Genomic DNA, 17,973 nt, shown 5'->3' on the forward strand with positions numbered 1-17,973 from the left:
GGCCAAGTTACACCTAGTGAACTCCTTAGCTAATTTGAGATTTAAGGCTTAGTTTCTCAGTTTCTTAGTTTATCTGACTCAATGTAGTGTGGAGCACCTGGATTGTGAGGATGGTGGGTGGGATTCAATGTGTGCATCCAGTCACTTGAACCAAAGGGAATAGGGGTCTCTTTTGACCACCAGTGCTGAGGTTCAAGGGACCTGCATGGACAGAAGCCATGTGGCACGAGAACTGTAGTACGGTGGAGAAATTGGGTGAAACTGAGTGAAGAAGTCAGCAGGGTCCAAACCATTCTCAGGAGAGTGTGCTGTAAATTTGGCTGTGTTTGCAGGAAGAATTTCATGGCGCTTTGGTGTTTGTCTCATTTGTCCATTTCTTTCAGTTGAAAGCTGGTGCTGACCAGACTTCCACAGTGAAACTCCCCATAAAAGTGAAAGTGATCCCTACTCCCCCTCGGAGCAAGCGAGTCCTGTGGGATCAGTATCACAATCTCCGGTACCCACCTGGGTATTTCCCAAGGGATAATTTGAGGATGAAGAACGATCCCTTAGACTGGTGGGTACTTCTTTATTTTTTATGCACTACTAATGAACGACAGTAGCCAAAAAGTCAGATTCAATTCCTCCTGCTATACTGGTCCCCCCCCCCCCATTCTAGGGGCAAACAATAGCATCTGACCCCCATTATTTGAATATGTAGCACTATTTAAAGATACGGTAGAATGCAACTCTTAGCCAAATCAGGTTATATTTTAATATTGTCTTTAAAAAAAATCTTCTTAGGAAAGGTGACCACATTTATACAAACTAGGGAATAGGTAGTGTTATTTAAAAACAAAGTATAATGAAACCCTGTGGCAAATCAGATTATATTTTGTTAATTTTTTTTAACTTGTTAGGAATGGTGATCACATTCATACTAACTTCAGGGATATGTACCAACATCTGAGAAGCATGGGCTATTTTGTTGAAGTTCTGGGCTCCCCGTTTACGTGCTTTGATGCCAGCCAGTATGGTAAGTCTTGAAGTATGCTTGCTTGGTCTTCCCTGGAGCTTAGCTTAAAAGTGCAGCTTCTTGGAGAATTGCAGAAGCCTTTTCTAATGTAACATGCCATCCTTATACATATTAAGTCCTTAATGGTGTGAGAAGAAATGACATAGCCTAATGGAATCTTGGATACCAGCCCAATTTATCATGGCATGAGATTGTGCTGACGTGGTCCGGAAAGTTTGTTTTGAACAGGGCTGGATCCTTTTTGCTATTTCAAACTAATACAGTCAGACGGAGTGCTGGGATACTTATGAATATTAGGCATTTGTAAATATTGGGTTTGAAACTTGAAAGAGATTTTGCTCAGCTCTTCCATTTCTCTGTTCTCCAAAGAGATGCTGAATGTTATTTCAGTGAAGACACTTGGTGAAAATCTTGATGGATTTTATGCCCAGAAAGTCTGTTCCAAGCACTTTCCTTGAAGGATCAGTGAGCAGATTTGCTCATGATAATACACCTGTGGGCAATGTCAGAATCAAGCAAGAGGTTTTAGTCTCAGTCTCCTCATGCCATTACTTCCCCAAGGGATTTGTAAAAGCTTGCACTGCATAGTAAATGTCTTCTGATACTGGGAGCTGCTTGTCAGCTTACGACCTGGCATGGAAGTCTTTCCTTCAAAGGAGGAAAAATTAAAGGAAAACCACTCAGCAGATCCAAGCCCCTGGAATGAATTCTGCAAATCTGTTCTGCTAGCGGAGGAGTTTTCCTCAGGTAGAAGAAGATTTCCCTCAAATGCAAGAATCTGGGAAAGGCTGTTTCCACCAAAAGGAAGTGCCTCAGTGAACTGAATGGAATAAAATGCCTCAGCTGGGGAAAGTGACTCAGAGGATCACATCCCCCCCCCCCCCCCCCAAGGTCGTCTGGAGTAGCACTTGGGATTCTGACATTTGCGACAAATATAAATGCTAAAAGAGAACATCTAAGAAGCTTCTACAGTAACTGTTCTTCTTTATTAAAGCAATCATATTTTAAGCCCATCCCCCAGATTATCTGTGTTTTGTTCTTGCCTCAGGGACCTTATTGATGGTGGACAGCGAGGAAGAGTATTTTCCAGAAGAAATCACTAAACTGAGGAGGGACATTGATAACGGTCTGTCCCTCATCGTCTTCAGCGACTGGTACAACACATCAGTGATGAGGAAGGTCAAGTTTTACGATGAGAACACAAGGTAACAGGGTCTTTTGGAACAGCTGCAGGCAATTGGTGATTTACCTTTTGGCCATTTCAGGATTCAGAAGTGAGGAGGAAAGTTAATGGAACGCTGAAGATGCTAAATCTCATTATTTCTCTCTGAAGCTCTTTTCAGAACAGCTGTTGCAGATGTCATAACCTTTCATAAAGTAAAATAAATCAAACATGACATTGTCACAGAACAAATGGTTGTTATTCTCCCTCTCAAAAGAAAAAAAAGTTGGCAATTAATAAGCAGAGGGGAAAGTGGAGCAATAATTAAAAAGAAACCAGTTTTAGCCAGTTTAATCTTTTTTTAAGAACTGGAAGGTCGTTTTTTCTGTACTAGGAATGTCAGAAAAACATGTGAAAATGCTCTTATACCAGGTGCAACTTGAGACCTTCAGTGTGGAGTTTGAAAGTCAGTCCTTTTGCATGCCAAGCCACAGCCCCTAGCCTGCATCTCTCTGACTTAAGTCTCCTTGGGTTGGTCAGCTCTCCCTCATCAAATCCCCTGTATTCAAGTGCTTTGTGGTGCCATCTAGTGAAGTTTTGTCTTATATAGACTTAAAGGCAATACTGAAGGAGAGACGAGGAAACATCCTGAATCTTTAACAAACCAAAGATTGGATTGTAGTTTGCCAGTTTGAAACTTATTCAGATAAGTTGGCTACAGTAGGCACATATGCAAGTGTGTAAGTCTATTTGCAAGTATCCTAAAGATAATTTTTCAGTTTTCAAACAATTTTTATTAGTAACATATGGCAATATATTCAATTTCTTATATCATTAATAACTACTTTTTTTTAATCCCATATATTACTTTCTACCTCCCCCTCCCCCCTTTAACTTGACCCCCGCTGGTGTACTAAATTCAAAACATCATTTTAAAAGGTACCCCTAATTAATAAGAACCAAAGTTCATATCTTCCCCCCACTTATACTTAATCATTATCATTATCAAAGATTGTCCAATGTCCTTCATTTGTAATCCTAACAGAAAAGTCTCTGCAACTTTGTTAAATTCATATCCCAAGATCTTAGAAATCTCTTGCTGAATCATCTGCCAAAACATTTTAGCTCTTTCACAAGTCCACCACATATGGTAGAAAGAACCTTCATGCTTTTTACATTTCCAGCATCTGTCTGGCATCTTGTTATTCATCTTTGCCAATTTTTTAGGAGTTATATACCATCTGTACATCATCTTAAAACAATTTTCTTTGATATTCTGGCATGTTGAGAGTTTCATAGAGTTCTTCCACAAATATTCCCAAGTTTCCATCTGTATTTCTTTATTTACATTAATTGCCCATTTAATCATTTGAGATTTTACTACTTCATCTTCTGTAGACCATTGTAAAAGTAATTTGTATACCTTTGAAATTAATTTATCATTGTCTCCAAGCAGAACTTTTTCCATTTCAGTTTGCTCCCTAAAGATAATGTTTCTACATGAACTCTGTGGTCTTTGGTGCCTGCTGCTCTGAGTGGGGATATTTGACATGCTTGCTTGGCCCAAGTGAAATGGCCACATTTCCTGGGTTCTTATGCTCTGTGTTGTGCTGCTGTTTCTGCAGGCAGTGGTGGATGCCTGATACTGGAGGAGCCAATATACCAGCTCTGAATGATCTTCTCTCTGTTTGGGGCATGGCTTTTAGTGACGGGTTGTACGAAGGGGATTTTACCATGGCGAACCATGAAAGTAAGTACACAAGAGGACTCACTGATACTTGTCCAGTAAGGTCAGGGCTACCTAAACAGCTTCCTGTGCTGTAAAACAGATGCTAGAATTAATAGTCTGTGGCTAAATGGGAAAGAGTTCCCAGAAGGTTAAGGAAAATGGAGGCAGAAAATAGAGTAGGTAGTAGACAGAGGAACAGGAATGTGAGTAATGGGTATACGGACTGAGAAGAGGGAGAAGAGGCAGAGCAGTATAATGGTTAGCGTGCTGACCTAGGATCAAATTCCTACCCTGCTATAAAAGTTTGCTGCCTGTCCCGGGGCAGTCACTTTCTCTCATCCAAGCCTACCCTTTACATGGTGGCTATGAGAATAAAATGAGAGGAGGAGGAGAATGACGTAAGGCACTTTGTGTCATCATTGGTGAGAAAAGTGGAATATAAATGTCTTAAGTCAATAAGCATGATATTAGGGAAAGTGGAGACCAAGGAGAAAGGGGCCTGGAACAGGAAAGATTGTATGCAGGGAATGGAGGAATGTGAGTTGGATAGCCCAGTGGGGCCAGGGGTTGTCTGATGTAGAAGCCAAGATTGCCCCTGAACTTCTCAAGACACATGCGGAAGATGGAAATCCCTCAGTCACATTATCTGTCACCATTGCAGTGACTGGAAATGCTAAGCCTAGCAAAAGTATATTCATATGACTCTTAAAGAGCTGCCTCAGGACTGGGATCCAGCAATTTCAAAAGGGCAGCAAAGTTCAGAACATGCAGCCAACCTGAATGAACCAGGCTTCTAGTTAAAATATAATTAAAAATGAGTGTATTCTGTAATTCCTATGCATTTGATTTTTTTTCCCCAGTGAATTATGCTTCTGGTTGCAGTATTGCAAAATTTCCAGAAGATGGCGTGGTAATTGCACAGACTTTTAAGGATCAAGGTACAGGACTGCTTTTTATTTTACATTTCCTCCATGTAGGTAATCAGTAACTACTGAGCTTGGTGGTATAACTTCTAACGTCCTTTTTAGATCTGTAGAGTGCAAGTTTTCACAATTTTTTCATCATAGATTTTACATCCGTTAAACAACCTTAGGGCTGTCTTCCCTCATGGACCTGCATCCCAAAGGGTCCAGAACTAAAGTGTTCATCTCATAGCTCTCAAGTACGCCATCCTAAAGCCTGATTCTTTAAGAGGCATGCCCATGAATGCCAACCAGAATAGAGTTGAATGCTGGAGATTCAGGAGAAAGACTGTGAGTCAGTGGTGGAGCTCCAGCTTTGCATGCAGGGCTCCATCCCTGGCTTCTCCAGTGAAATGATCTCAGGCAGCAGGCGTGGGGAAGCTCCTGAGTGGGGGCGAAGGAGGGAGGAGGAAGATGGGGAAGAGTGGCTGCCAGCCACCTCCAACAGTATTGAACTAGATGGATCGGTGGGTTTCATAAACCCATGTGATTTCAGATATTGAAACCTAAATTTGTCTTTTGCTCCTTGCCTTTACTAAGCCCATGGGATTTCAAATGTTATAACTTAAATGTGTTTTTTGCTCCCTATCTTTGCTATTGCCCTTAAATACTTTCCAGGTAGAGAATTTTCTTCTAAAGATTTGGATCCAGACTAAATTGGAAATTTCCACCAAATCCCCCTTTCCCCTGCAAACCTCCTTTAATGTGATTCCTCAGAGCCCTGTGGCCCCCATGGGGATCAGTGGGCTGCAGTGGGAGGGAGAAGGTAGGAAAGTTCCCTTCTGCCACTGGAAAGCAAAACAAATCTTTCCTATATAATACCTCTGCCCCAACACACAGCCAAAGCTTTAACACAGCACACTGTTTTGATTACTCGTGTGTATGGGTCAAAAGAATTACATGAGGTTACTAGACAAGGCTGCCACTGAAACCAGCATCCCAGGGTTGATTTTCTCCTCTGACCTTTTGTGATACAATATATATCTAAAGCAGAGCTGGAACTGTCCTAAGCCCAATGCATTTAGAAGGCTGTAACTGTGCTTATTCTTGCACTGTTAGTAATTTATTTCTCTTCTCACATCAGAGGCAGTAAGTTATGGAGAGGTGGAGTGGAGGAACACATGTGGCCACCTATTACAGAGGATCAGGGAGATCTTGGGAGAACTGCTTCTTTTAGCAGCAGCCTCCTGCATCTCTAGTAGTGAGAATCAGTGCAGTTAGCATGTTAAGAACAAGGGAGGTCTGGGCTCAGATCCCAACTGTACCGTGGAAGCTTTCTGGGTGACCTTGGACTGGTCATATCTATGCCTAAGCTGTCTCATGGGGTTGTGGAGAAGATGCAGTGAAAGGAGAGGGGATTATAAACGTCACCTTGATCGTCTTGGGGAATGGATAGGATAAAATCTAATTTGATGGTCTGACCCACATTTATTGGGACAGGGGTGTTTATGGAGGTGTGCAGGTAAAATGTTGGGAGGTGGTCTTTGTTTAGAAAAGAACTGGTTGTCAGTCCCACAACTTGATTAGTGTCCCTCCTCTTCAAAGGAGTGAATATTTTGGATTAATGAAGTGGTTAATGAGTTGCGTCAGAAACTGCTGTAGAAACTTACAGGAATTGAAAAAGCTGCTTTCCCCATTCAGGTGGGGGTGGGGGCCTTTGTTCAGATTCCCTTAATAATCCTGGTTCTATATGGAGGCTTGCTAGATAATCTGGCAAGATTATCTAGCAATCACACACTCTCAACCCAGCCTATCTCATGGGGTTGCTGTGAGGACAAAATGAAGAAGAAGAAGAGAACAGTGTGAAGTGTTTTGGGACCCCATTGGGGGACAAATGTTGGGGTATGCATTAAATAAGTAAATAATAAACCTGACCTCTGGAAACATGATTGCTCTTTAAATCTGAGACCATCAAGTTGCATTGGTTGTCCCTTAAAAAGCTTGGCTGTATGGAAATATTGAACACTGTTAATTGACAGATTTCCTTTCCATCTTTTCGTCCAGGTCTTGAAGTTTTAAAGCAGGAGTCAGCAATAGTCGAAAACGTCCCCATTTTGGGCCTCTACCAAGTTCCGTCAGAAGGAGGGGGCAGGATAGTTTTGTATGGTGACTCGAACTGCTTGGATGACAGTCACAGGCAAAAAGGTGTGTCACAGAATCCCATGACTTCTGCAAATTAGCATCAGTTGTGTTGATGGTTCTGGAATTCCCAAAGTCACAACCCTATGGGAAGATTTCCTGCATGAGCTCCATTGAAAAGCATGGGTTGCCATGCTTTTGTGCTGGAGCTTTGGCTGGAACATTAAACTGCAAATTGTGCCCCTGTGCTTCTAAAGACAGTGCTAAATCACGTCTTAACAACAATGCTGGCAGGGAAAATTACATTTTTGCTTGCCTGGCTAAGGGCTTAGTATTAAATTGCATAATCATCAGTGAACTCAGTTTGTGCGAGCTTTTAGTTGTGGATTTTCAACTGGAAGAGCAGTTATTTACTCAGTATGGTAAAGTTGTTGAGTGTTTAAAGTCACAACATCTGCTGTGGAAGGAGTTCACATCAACATGCGCTGATGGTAGAATGCTCTTGAGTGGTAGATATGCTGCTGTTAAGGTATCGTTCGAGGAGACAGCAGTTGGTTGGGTGCAAAAGTACCTTACTGGAATCATTTGGAGCTAGCAATTCTAGAATTACTGGTGCTTATCCTCCCCCCCCCCCCCCGATAGCAGACTTGAGAGTATTAAGCACTTACTGGTAGGACAGTGGAGTAAGGCTGGCTATAAACATGGGCAGGCATTTCTGTATATCAGAACTGCCCAGCTACACAGGGAAATAAGATTTTGTAAATTAGAGCCCCCATCCTCCCCCCAATGCCAGTGAGGACTGAGCATGGTCTAGGATGGTGGTTGTCAATCTTTCCAGGCCTGGGAATGACCAGGATATAGAGGGAGATGCCCTGAGCTATGACTATAACATGGAAGGCAGTCAAGTGACTTCACATTTTCAAGTGACATCAGCATCATGTCATGGGGAGAAGTTCAAGATTGGAGACACAAATAATACTTCTTCACCCAATGGAATTCACTGCCACGAGAGGTGGTGGCGGCTGCAAGCATAGACAGCTTCAAGAGGGGATTGGATAAACATATGGAGCAGAGGTCCATCAGTGGCTATTAGCCACAGCATATTGTTGGAACTCTCTGTCTGGGGCAGTGATTCTCTGTATTCTTGGTGACTGGAGGGGGGCACAATGGGAGGGCTTCTAGTGTCCTGGCTCCACTGATGGGCCTCCTGTGAGTGCCTGGTTTTTTTGGCCAGTGTATGACACAGAGTGTTGGACTGGATGGGCCATTGGCCTGATCCAACATGGCTTCTCTTTTGTTACGGGGCAAGCCAGCACAGGCTTGCTTCCTCACAAAAGCTCTACCTCCCCTTCATTCTCTCAGCCCAGCAAATCCTCCCTCCCAATGTGTGGTATTCCTGCGCTCCTCATCCATGCTAGCGGCACAGAGGCTAGTTAGTCATGGTAACTAAAGGGAACCTCCACATTCAGAGGCAGTAAACCTCTGAATACCTGTGCTAGGAGGCAACATTGGGGAATGTCATGGGCTGGGGCCGGGTCAGGCAAAGTCCAGGGGCAGTCCAAGGTCTGTAGCTGGTGAGCAAAGAGGGTCCAAGGCGCCAAAACCAAATCACAGTTCAGGTATTGCAGGTCAGAGGTTCAGAAGCTGAAGTCAGGGGGTCCAGAAGTCAAAGCCAAAGTCAGGGGGTCCAGAAGCCAAAGTCAAAAGCCGAAGTGGATGCTAGAACGTCAGGTAAGTGACTAGTTGCTTCCACAAAGCCTCCTCCCAAAGCCCACAGCTATATAGCCCTCTGCTGTCTGTTGCCCATTTGGGCTAATTGCTGGCTCAGAGAGGCAGCCAGGGTCCTGCTGAAACTCAAGCATCCTCACTCCTAGAAGGGCCAGAATCCTTTCAAAACTCAGGGCTGAGGGAGCGTCTTGCTCGTGAGCGTGCCGCCCTCCTCCGATCCCTGAGGTCCTGACGAAGGCAGTCACGCACACGAGCCACCCGAGAGGGCGAGGCAGGGGGGCTTGGATCTTCTCCAGCAGGAGGCAGGGGCACTGGTGCAGGTGGCAGGGGCACAGTTTCTTCTGCAGGGTCCCCAGTACCCATGACAGGGAAGGCCTCAGCCTCAACGTGCTGTTGTTGAACCTCCAGAGGAACTGGTTGGCCTTTGTGTCAGACAGGATGCTGAACTTATGGGTAGATGTAATCTCATCCCTACACACAGAACTTCCCAAGTGGTAGCCCAGGGCCTTTGGCCTGTTCATTTTGCTGTAATCTCCAGTTTAGACTCTTCATTGCAGAAAAAGGCTAACTTTCCAACCTGACATCAGACTGGCTTTTATGTTACAAATTGGGAACTGCAGCCCCTTTCAGGGTCATCAGTGGTGTTAACCATGGCTAGAATTCCTCCCATATTTGATTTATAAATCTCAAAAAAGTCTCACCCCATTTTTTAAAAAGTTGTTTTGTCTCAGAAGGCTAGACTGAACCTTATATTTTGATTTGCAAGACATGGGGAGGCCCGTTACAACTTGTCTCCTTATTACTTCTCAAGCCCAGTAATTTGGTGCATGGCTGAAGGACATGTTCCTCAGAATTAATCTTTCCTCCATTTTTGAAGGCTGCAAGCAGCCATCGATCTTTTCCAGGCTGTCCTTTGACCGCTGTGTTAATAAACTGTACACTCTTCACCGTGGGCATTGTTTTGTAACTTAAGCTAGGCTGGCTTTAGTGTGAGCTGACACGGTGCGATAGAGAAGAGCAAACACGCTGCCCTAGGGGGAGGCATTTTCTTTCCAAGAACCCAAGCAGTGAAGTTGTATGAAGCTGACAGCATGGATTCTTACAAACATTATTCTGCTTGTGGCTGCGGTGTAGTGTGGGTGGGGGTGTTTTGCTGGCACCTTAGAGCCTGAAATCAAGGAGTGGAGCCGACCAGCCAATGAGAACTTGTGCTGACTGGGAGGGGGGGTTCGTGTAGCGTCTGAACTGATGAAGCATCGTTAGTGAAGCAGCTCTGCTTCCAGAGGCCCCCTTTGCTGCAGAAACATGAGTGCAGAGCTGATGGGGAGGAAAAGCAGCTCTGTGCTCAGAGTTTGCCTGTCGGCTGGGAGGTTCAAATCGGGGGAGGTTGCGAATTAGCACAGTCTCTGATCTCAGTGGCTTGGAACTGAGCGATGGAAACGCTTCTTTTTTTAAACTTAAAAAACAGTTGGGTTGGTACCAAGTAGCACCCTTTGAGTTCTGTGGGACAAAGAAGTGAATGGACTTCAGTATGGGGTGCAGCTGAGCTGGAGGGGATCCTCCTCTCTCAAAGCTAGCGCTAACTCAGGGCAGGAGGTAGGTTTAGTCCCCCACCCAAGGCTTTCTTGAGGCAGCTGCCTCCTGTGGCTCTCATATAAATGAAAATATAAAGTAAGCTGGGGTCCTCTTTATTCCTAAGCAGTGTTCCTCTGTTCTCAGACTGAGGGTTGGGACCCCAAAGTGGGTCATGGCTTTTGGAAGGAAGAGGAAGAACGGGGTGAATCAGAAAAAGGGGCTCTGGGGAGGCTTGATGCCAAGTATGGTTATGCCTTCACATGTTTTTTCAAATGTCCAACTGATATCATATGTTGCCTTTCCCCCTCCCCCCCCCCCCCAATCCTTTAACTCCAGATTGCTTTTGGCTGCTGGATTCTCTTCTTCAGTACACTTCCTACGGAGTGATGCCCCAAGCCTCAGCCATTCAGAAAACAGACAGCGGCCCCCAACGGGCACAGGGCATTCACTTCCTGAGCGAATGGAAGGTGATTTGGTTTCTGATTGTACTGTCAGAGCTATTTAGTTTCTTTAGGACAGGAACTCTTGATGGGAAAGGGTGGGGGAGACGACCAGTTTGTTGATGCGCAGTCGCTGCTGTTGGCTCGATTGCTTTGGATGGGCTGAAACATACTGGAATAGAGGCTGGGAAAGGCAGATGGGGAAGGGAAGAGGAGTAGGTTGGAAACAGGGCTGGGCTCCGGGCAGCTGTTGCAATCTACTCTGCCCTTCTGTCTCGCAACAGTCAGGTTGACTGTTTTTGTTGACGTTATTAGAGACTGAAACCAGCAGATTTTCTCAGAATGGGAACTTTTCCAAAGAGACCCCCTCTGAGGGCCTCTGGCTTCTTGACTAAAGCAAAGACCAGCTCTGGTCTTTTCAGTTCCTGTCTGCCTTTTGTCCCCCTCCCAGTCACTCGGTTCTCCTCATACTATAGAGGTCTAGGGCAGGTGGAGTCGCTTGGGGGGTGAGGAGCAAGAATCTCTGCTGCTCACACTTAGCAAAGGGAACTAATGGCAGGCAGGAAAATGCATTTCTGAACTTTAATTCTGCCTGTCTGCCTCTGGATTTCCAGGAAACCATCTTCATCGCTATTCGAAAGTGCTTGAGGCTCACCTAGGGGACCCCAAGCCCCGCTCCCTTCCGGCGTGTCCTCATTTGTCTTGGGCCAAGCCACAGCCTCTGAATGAAACAGCTCCCAGGTTGTGATTTTGTGTGTGTGTTTATGTTTAAAGGGCTTAGCAAAACTCTCCCATCTTGAATTCGAACCCTCCACTCCTAAGTGACTACTGATGGCATTCTAGACTGCTAAAAACCACTAACAAATAACAGTTGGGTCTCTTGTTTTTGTTCAGTTTGGTTTTTTATTAAATTAATTATTGGAACTGGCCAAAAGGTTATAGATCAGTTTAGTTGAATTACTGTCAATAAAGGAAAATGAAAGTCTGCGAGGTATTTTAGTCGTGACTTGTAGAGGTCCCCTGAACTATCCCACTACTCCTTAAAAATTCAGCCTTTCCTTTTTCAAAAAGTACTTTCTGGTGCTCATGATTATGGAGATAAACATTAAAAGATGGCATTTTTAAGACCCACAGCAAGAAACTAAAAAACAAAACAAAAAACAGAATGCCAGACTTCTTGTGAATTGCATAATATCTTAAGTATATTTCTGCTCACTTGCCAAATCCAAAGGGCAAGGCCTAAATATATAGAACCACATGTAGTTTAACAAAAATAGGATCCCTTGTCACTTTGGCCAGTCTGACTGGAAGCTTTTATAGAAGTCAGAGAGTATCACCAGTCCATGGCTGCAAGCCTTCCTTGGTGCTTGTAAAAGATCTCCTTGTGGTCTTTGGCTGGAGCTGGGAGTAATACCCAAGCAGAATCCCTGCCTGGCATCTGTGATGGTCAGGTGCTTTCTCAGCTCCACACTCACCCCGTCACATCTTTGATAGCAGTGACCAGATTGCTAATTACGGCGTGGGTTTTGCAATGGCCAGTAAGGCGATTTTAACAAATAACAGTGCTGGAGTATGTGCTGTTTTGTACAGGAAGCCTGGGGAGGTAAAATAGGATTCTAGTGTAATTTCTACTACTTTCTTCCTCTTCTTTTGGGATTATTCACACCAACACCATTTTCACAACATAAAGAAATGTACTGCCTCTTCTTTGGAAGGGCTTAATGCTTAGTCGTTTGGTGGTAAGACAAGGAATGTGACTAGTTATTGGTTAGTATGGCAGAGCTCTGCTTTAACATAGCTACAGTCTCTCTCTCTCTCTCTCTCTCTCACACACACACATATACACACACAGACAGCTTTGCTGTTGAGAGAAAATAATGATTTTATTTGAGACTTGTACTTAAACCCAAGACTCTATTGTCTCTTGGGATAATCCCTTCACAGTGTGTACCTATTGCTCCACATACCTGCTCTATTCCTGCCTCTTTATGGACCCGGAGCCCTATGTGCCTATATTATAGATGTCAGAGGTCTTTTTCTTTTTCTTCACCAGGCAAGGCCTGACTACATAAGAAGTCTCTTGATAGTTCTCCCTGCTTCTCTGTCACTTCCCCAAGCCCTATCTGAGGTGATGCCAGGCTTTCCCTCTGCCTAACTCTCCCCCCCTCCCACAAAAATGTTCCACAGCCTCTCATTGGCTGATGCTGCTGAGTAACTGCCTACTCCTCCTGTAGGCAAGGATTTGCTGCAATGCCTGGAGATCACAGTAGAAGCTGTCTATCACAGCATCGCCTTAGGTTACCACTTCATGGCCCACTGCTGGCTCATGGCCAGATACTGCCAAGAGCAGGACAGTTCACTGACCTCCTTGTTTGGTTTGACATGCCGAAAATCCTTTCCTGCGGTCTCTCTTGAGGTCTGCCCAGTGTTTTAATTTCATTTTCTTTTCTCCCAGCAACCTTTGGAAACATCAGAAATTATTATCTATCGACCTAGACAAAGTGGCTTTACCAAGCTTCCGTCAGAGCCGACCCCAAGTAAGGCCGTTGTCCCCTGGAGAAAGTGGAGCGTGGGATATTCCAGGGGGTAAGTACTGAACAAGGCATCACTGTTTTCCAGCAATCTAGTACGCTGGCCTAAATATATAGAACCGCATGCAGCTGTGCAGAAGAACAGAGTCCTTCCAGAATTGTACAGTTCTGGAAAATAGGAGCTTTTTGTCACCTGGATGTCAGGGCATCCAGTGCTCCTTTCTAACACTGCATTTTGGCTATAAGAACAAAAAGGAGAACCCTGCTGGGTCAGACCACTGGTCTATCTAATCCACACAGTGGCCAATCAGTTGTCTTAGAAGGCCAACAAACAGGGCACAGAAGCCAAGGCCTTTCTCTGATGTTGCCTCTGTACTGGGTTGCAGAGGTTTTCTGCCTCTGAACATGGAGGTTCCCTTTAATCACCATGGCTAATAGCCAATGATGGACCTGACCTGTTCTTCACGAATCTCTCTAATCCCTCCTAAAGCATCTACACACTTGGCCACTGGTAGTGTATCCCACAATTTAGTTACCTTTTGTCTGTCCTGTAACTATTGCCAATTGTGAAGGACACTTTGTTTTAAACCAGATCTTTGTTCCATGCATCAGCAGCCCATCCTAGTGGCAGTCCGATAATAAATCAATAACAGAAAAGGAGGATAAAACTGCTAAAATGATGAAAGCAATCTAGAAGTCATTTTTTAAGTAAAACACCTGCTAGAACAGCAATCACCCCCAAACCTAACCGTAGAAACCTTGAAAACAACACAATATGGAGGGTAATCCAAAGACAAAGAGAAAAAAAAATAATCAAACGTCTCTCACTGGCAGTCCAGGGGAATAGAATTGTCCTCATAGGGCACCCCAAACTCAACAGTAGGCAATGCAGAGGACCAGTAAAAGGAGGGAGGGACGCAACACAGGAGGCCCTGTTCTTGGTAACCATTTAGGAGGGGCCAGAGCTAGCAGGACGACTTCTGAGCATAACCAACGGTGCAATCCTAAGAACACTTTCCTGAACTAAGCTTCACTGAGTAGACGTAGTAGGATTCTGAGTAGAACTGCTTAGGATTGCGCTGTCAATTAGTGAATTGCCAGAACATCCCAGTAACTGCAGTTACTGGCTGTAATATGTTAGAAAAGTGTTTTTTAAACTCTCTAGCTTGAGGAAGTTCTTTCCTCTTTGGCATCAGCAGAGGAACCTCTGTGTGTCTGCTGTGGGAATCCTCATGCATGGCTGAGGATTTGAGACGTGTTCTGTGATGCACATGTGGCTCACATGGGCTGTGCTGGGCTTTGCTGTTGCCCCTGGTGGTTGCCTCCAACTGCCCCCAGTGGCTGCATCTTTTAAGGGACAGCTGGTTGCAGAGGAGAGGGTGCCCTTGAGGAAATTGTGTCCGCCATGTTCTCATTGAGGAATTGTAGGGCTCCCAGATTATAGTTTGAAAGCTGATGTTAGAACATGGGACTGGAGGTTTCCTCACAAAGAAAGCCTAAGACAGCCAAGGCTTTCTCTGTTCTTGTGGGATCATGTCTGTAACTAGCCCCTATTTGGAATTAGTGGTTTGTCTGGCAGATTCCATAGCCTGGCTATAAATCTTGTTTCCTTGTTTTCCCATACAGGGATAATGCCCGGACGCTACAACCAGGACGTGGGAGGGTCAATCCCTGTCTTTGCATTCCTTGGTGCCATGGTGGTTCTGGCGTTTTTTGTGGTGCAGATCAAAGCTAAGAGCAGACCAAAGAGAAGGAAGCCGAGAGTCAAGCGGCCACAGATCATTCAACAGGGCCACCCGCCAAAGACGCCTTCTGTTTGACCAGCTGCCAAAGATGATCTTCTCTTGTTGGCTGCTTTATGGAAATCATGATCACTACCAATAAGGATAATCAATGAATACTTGGCAGTTAGTTAACTGACGCGTGCAACTTTGTCTTGTTACCTTTGTTTCCTGTTTAATCAAGAACTCATTGGATCATCTAGAGATTATGAAAATTATTTTTTTTCAGTAGCGGAACTCAACCAAAGACTGGAATACAGAGCTGCTCTGTTTCTGTGTGTCCGAAGAAAGGGGGAAAAGGAACTCTCTGTCTCTTTCTCTCTTTTTTCCCCTTTTATTTTAAACTGACCAAACCTTTTTTGTTAGAGGCTGTTTTCTATATTTATTTTAGGAGGGGCAAGGAGAAGAATCTCTTCAAGGCCCTCAGCTCTCTGATGGCAGAACCATTTTTCTGAATGGAATGCAGTTTTCTAAAGCTATATATATTATATTAGAAAGAGGAATAGAATTTGCGCCATCCTCCTGCCAAGGATGAGAGAGAAACTGACACTCGAGGGAAGCAGGAAGAAATCAGCAAGGTGTAATCCTTCCATTTATTTTTATAAAGCAACTTACCATGACATTTTGTAATTTTTTGGCATGATTTCACCATGGTTGGTGGAGAAAATTTTCAATAAATATGTTATCTATATTGAAGCTGGGGAAAGAAATCAGCGCTTTTCTCCCCCTTAAGTAGAAAGCCGAAGCCATTCGAAAGAACATCCTCTTGCAGGATTGCATGCAAGAGAAGCAGTGGTTCTGTTTTTTTAAAAGGGGAAGCTGTTACCCTAAGTGGTTGTGAGGGTCTCCTGAGTATGTTGGGGAATTAGCCAAAAAACCTAAACAATGCGAGAGGGGGTGATCAAGCAGGATCTCCACCTGTGTATCCTGGGGTTTTTCCCTCAGTAGAACTCTCAAATGAGAAGTCAGTCTTTGACACTGGTAGATGTAAAGAGGGCAGGGAGCTACCAGAAACCAGACTCTTTCACAATGCACCTTTAGGATCAGTTTTCCCAGACAAGCTTCTGGTCAGTGTTTGATGGCACACATTCCATGTGACCAGTGTTCCCTCTAAACTGAGTTAGTGTGAGCTAGTGCACTTTTTTAGTCTTTGGCTCACATATTTTTGTCCTAGCTCAGGAAAAATGGCCCCAAACCAGTAGCTTACAATTTTAATGCCAGTAGCTCACAAAGTAGAATTTTTGCTCACAGAGAAGTTAGGAGAGAAAGGGTCGTGTGGAGATTGATTTCCAGTTGGTCCCGGGTTGGTGCAATGAGGAGCCAGTCGTCGATGTATGGAAAGACTGGTATGCTCCGGATGCGGAGGGCAGCTGCTACCACCGCCATGCACTTGGTGAACACCCTGGGTGCAGTGGAGAGACCGAACGGCAGGGATATGTACTGAAAATGATGTTGGCCCATAGCGAATCGAAGATACTTCCGATGCTGAGGTCGGATTGTCACATGGAAGTAAGCGTCCTGGAGATCTAGGGAAGCCATCCAAGAATTCTTGGGGATCAGAGGCAAGATGGTTTGTAGAGATATCATCCTGAATCTCCTGTAAGTGATGTGTTCGTTCAGCTTCCGAAGATCTAGGATAGGACGCTTGCCTCCATCCCTCTTGGGAACCAGGAAGTATCTTGAGTAGAAGCCCGTCCCTCGATGTTGAGGAGGAACGGGTTCTATAGCATTTTTCTGGAGCAAGTCCAGAATTTCCTGATGGAGGTGAGGAGAGGGCGGGGTAGCTATGAAATAGTGGTGGTGAAGTGGTGAAATGAACTCGATTGCGTAGCCTAGACGCATGATGGTTAGCACCCAGGAGTCGGTTGTGATCGAGTTCCAGGTCGGAAGAAAGGGTGAGAGACGAGTTTGGTAAGCAGGTGGAGTTTGAAGAGAGTCAAAGAGACTGCTTAGTCAGGAGGGAGGCCTTCTTGGTCTGTTGGGACCTAGGCCTCTGTTGGAACTGAGGCTTTTGTTGTACACCCATGTGTGTGACTGCACAGATGACCACTCGAAGATCATCAGTTACAGGTAAGCAACCTGTTTTTCTTGCACAGAGGATTACCTTTACCTTTAGCATCTCAGTAGCACTTTAAAGACCTAGATTTCCTGGGATCCTTGAGTCTCAAAAACTTATACCGTAGAAATCTTATTCATCTTTAAAGTGCTACTGAACTCGCATTTTGCTCTTCATCATGTCAGATTTTTATGGAGAGTCTTGCTGATATTGGTCAAGTTAAATGACCCATCCACTCTAATGCAACATGTGAACCCAACCAGTATCTCACTTCCCACTTACATACTCCTAATGTCAAGGCTGTGTCCAAAGGTCAGGAGGGGAAAGTTACCGTACTTGTTGAGGACTGAAATACAGGCATAACTGAGCTGGGCATGCCACCTTTTTTCAGAGGTTTGTGGAAGTACACCCCTTCCTCAAAAATAATTATGACAAGTAGCAATTCAGTGGGTGAGGCTTTTCCTAGCCAGTAGTTACAGGAAAGCTTCAGCATCTGAATGCCTAAGAATCACACATTTTAAAAAGCATAGGAGGTGACGTTGCTTTCACAACATTTTCATGGCAGACTTTTTACACGGTGGTTTGCCATTGCCTTCCCCAGTTATCTGCACTTTACCCCCAGCAAGCTGGGTACTCGTTTTACCGACCTCTGAAGGATGGAAGGCTTGAGTCAACCATGTGCTGGCTACCTGATCCCAGCTTCTGCCGGGATCGAACTCGGGTCACGAGCAGAGCTTGGACTGCAGTACTGCAGCTTACCATTCTGTGCCATGGAGGTGCTACTGGACTCTAATCTTGAATCTTGCTCTTCTACTACTTGAATCTTGCTCTTCTACTTGAATCTTGAATCTTGCTCTTCTACTACAGACCAACATGGCTACCCTCCTGAAACAATATGACACAATGGCATTGCCT

At 44.7% G+C, this 17,973-nt stretch overlaps 1 protein-coding gene across 1 annotated transcript in view; it reads left to right on the top strand.

Moving 5' to 3' along the window:
- Positions 1 to 15,698, top strand: part of MBTPS1 (membrane bound transcription factor peptidase, site 1) — a 37,559-nt gene extending 21,861 nt beyond the window's left edge. The window contains 11 exon segments of the mRNA XM_060254452.1: positions 384 to 556; positions 900 to 1,015; positions 2,064 to 2,220; positions 3,803 to 3,927; positions 4,767 to 4,844; positions 6,873 to 7,013; positions 10,587 to 10,634; positions 10,637 to 10,717; positions 11,305 to 11,431; positions 13,146 to 13,276; positions 14,848 to 15,698. Of these exon segments, the coding sequence (XP_060110435.1) occupies positions 384 to 556; positions 900 to 1,015; positions 2,064 to 2,220; positions 3,803 to 3,927; positions 4,767 to 4,844; positions 6,873 to 7,013; positions 10,587 to 10,634; positions 10,637 to 10,717; positions 11,305 to 11,431; positions 13,146 to 13,276; positions 14,848 to 15,041 (1,371 nt within the window). The 3' untranslated portion in view covers positions 15,042 to 15,698.
- Positions 15,699 to 17,973: the final 2,275 nt, after the last annotated feature.

This window comes from Heteronotia binoei, chromosome 14 (genome assembly GCF_032191835.1).
Source record: "Heteronotia binoei isolate CCM8104 ecotype False Entrance Well chromosome 14, APGP_CSIRO_Hbin_v1, whole genome shotgun sequence".
NCBI classification, from domain to species: domain Eukaryota; kingdom Metazoa; phylum Chordata; class Lepidosauria; order Squamata; family Gekkonidae; genus Heteronotia; species Heteronotia binoei.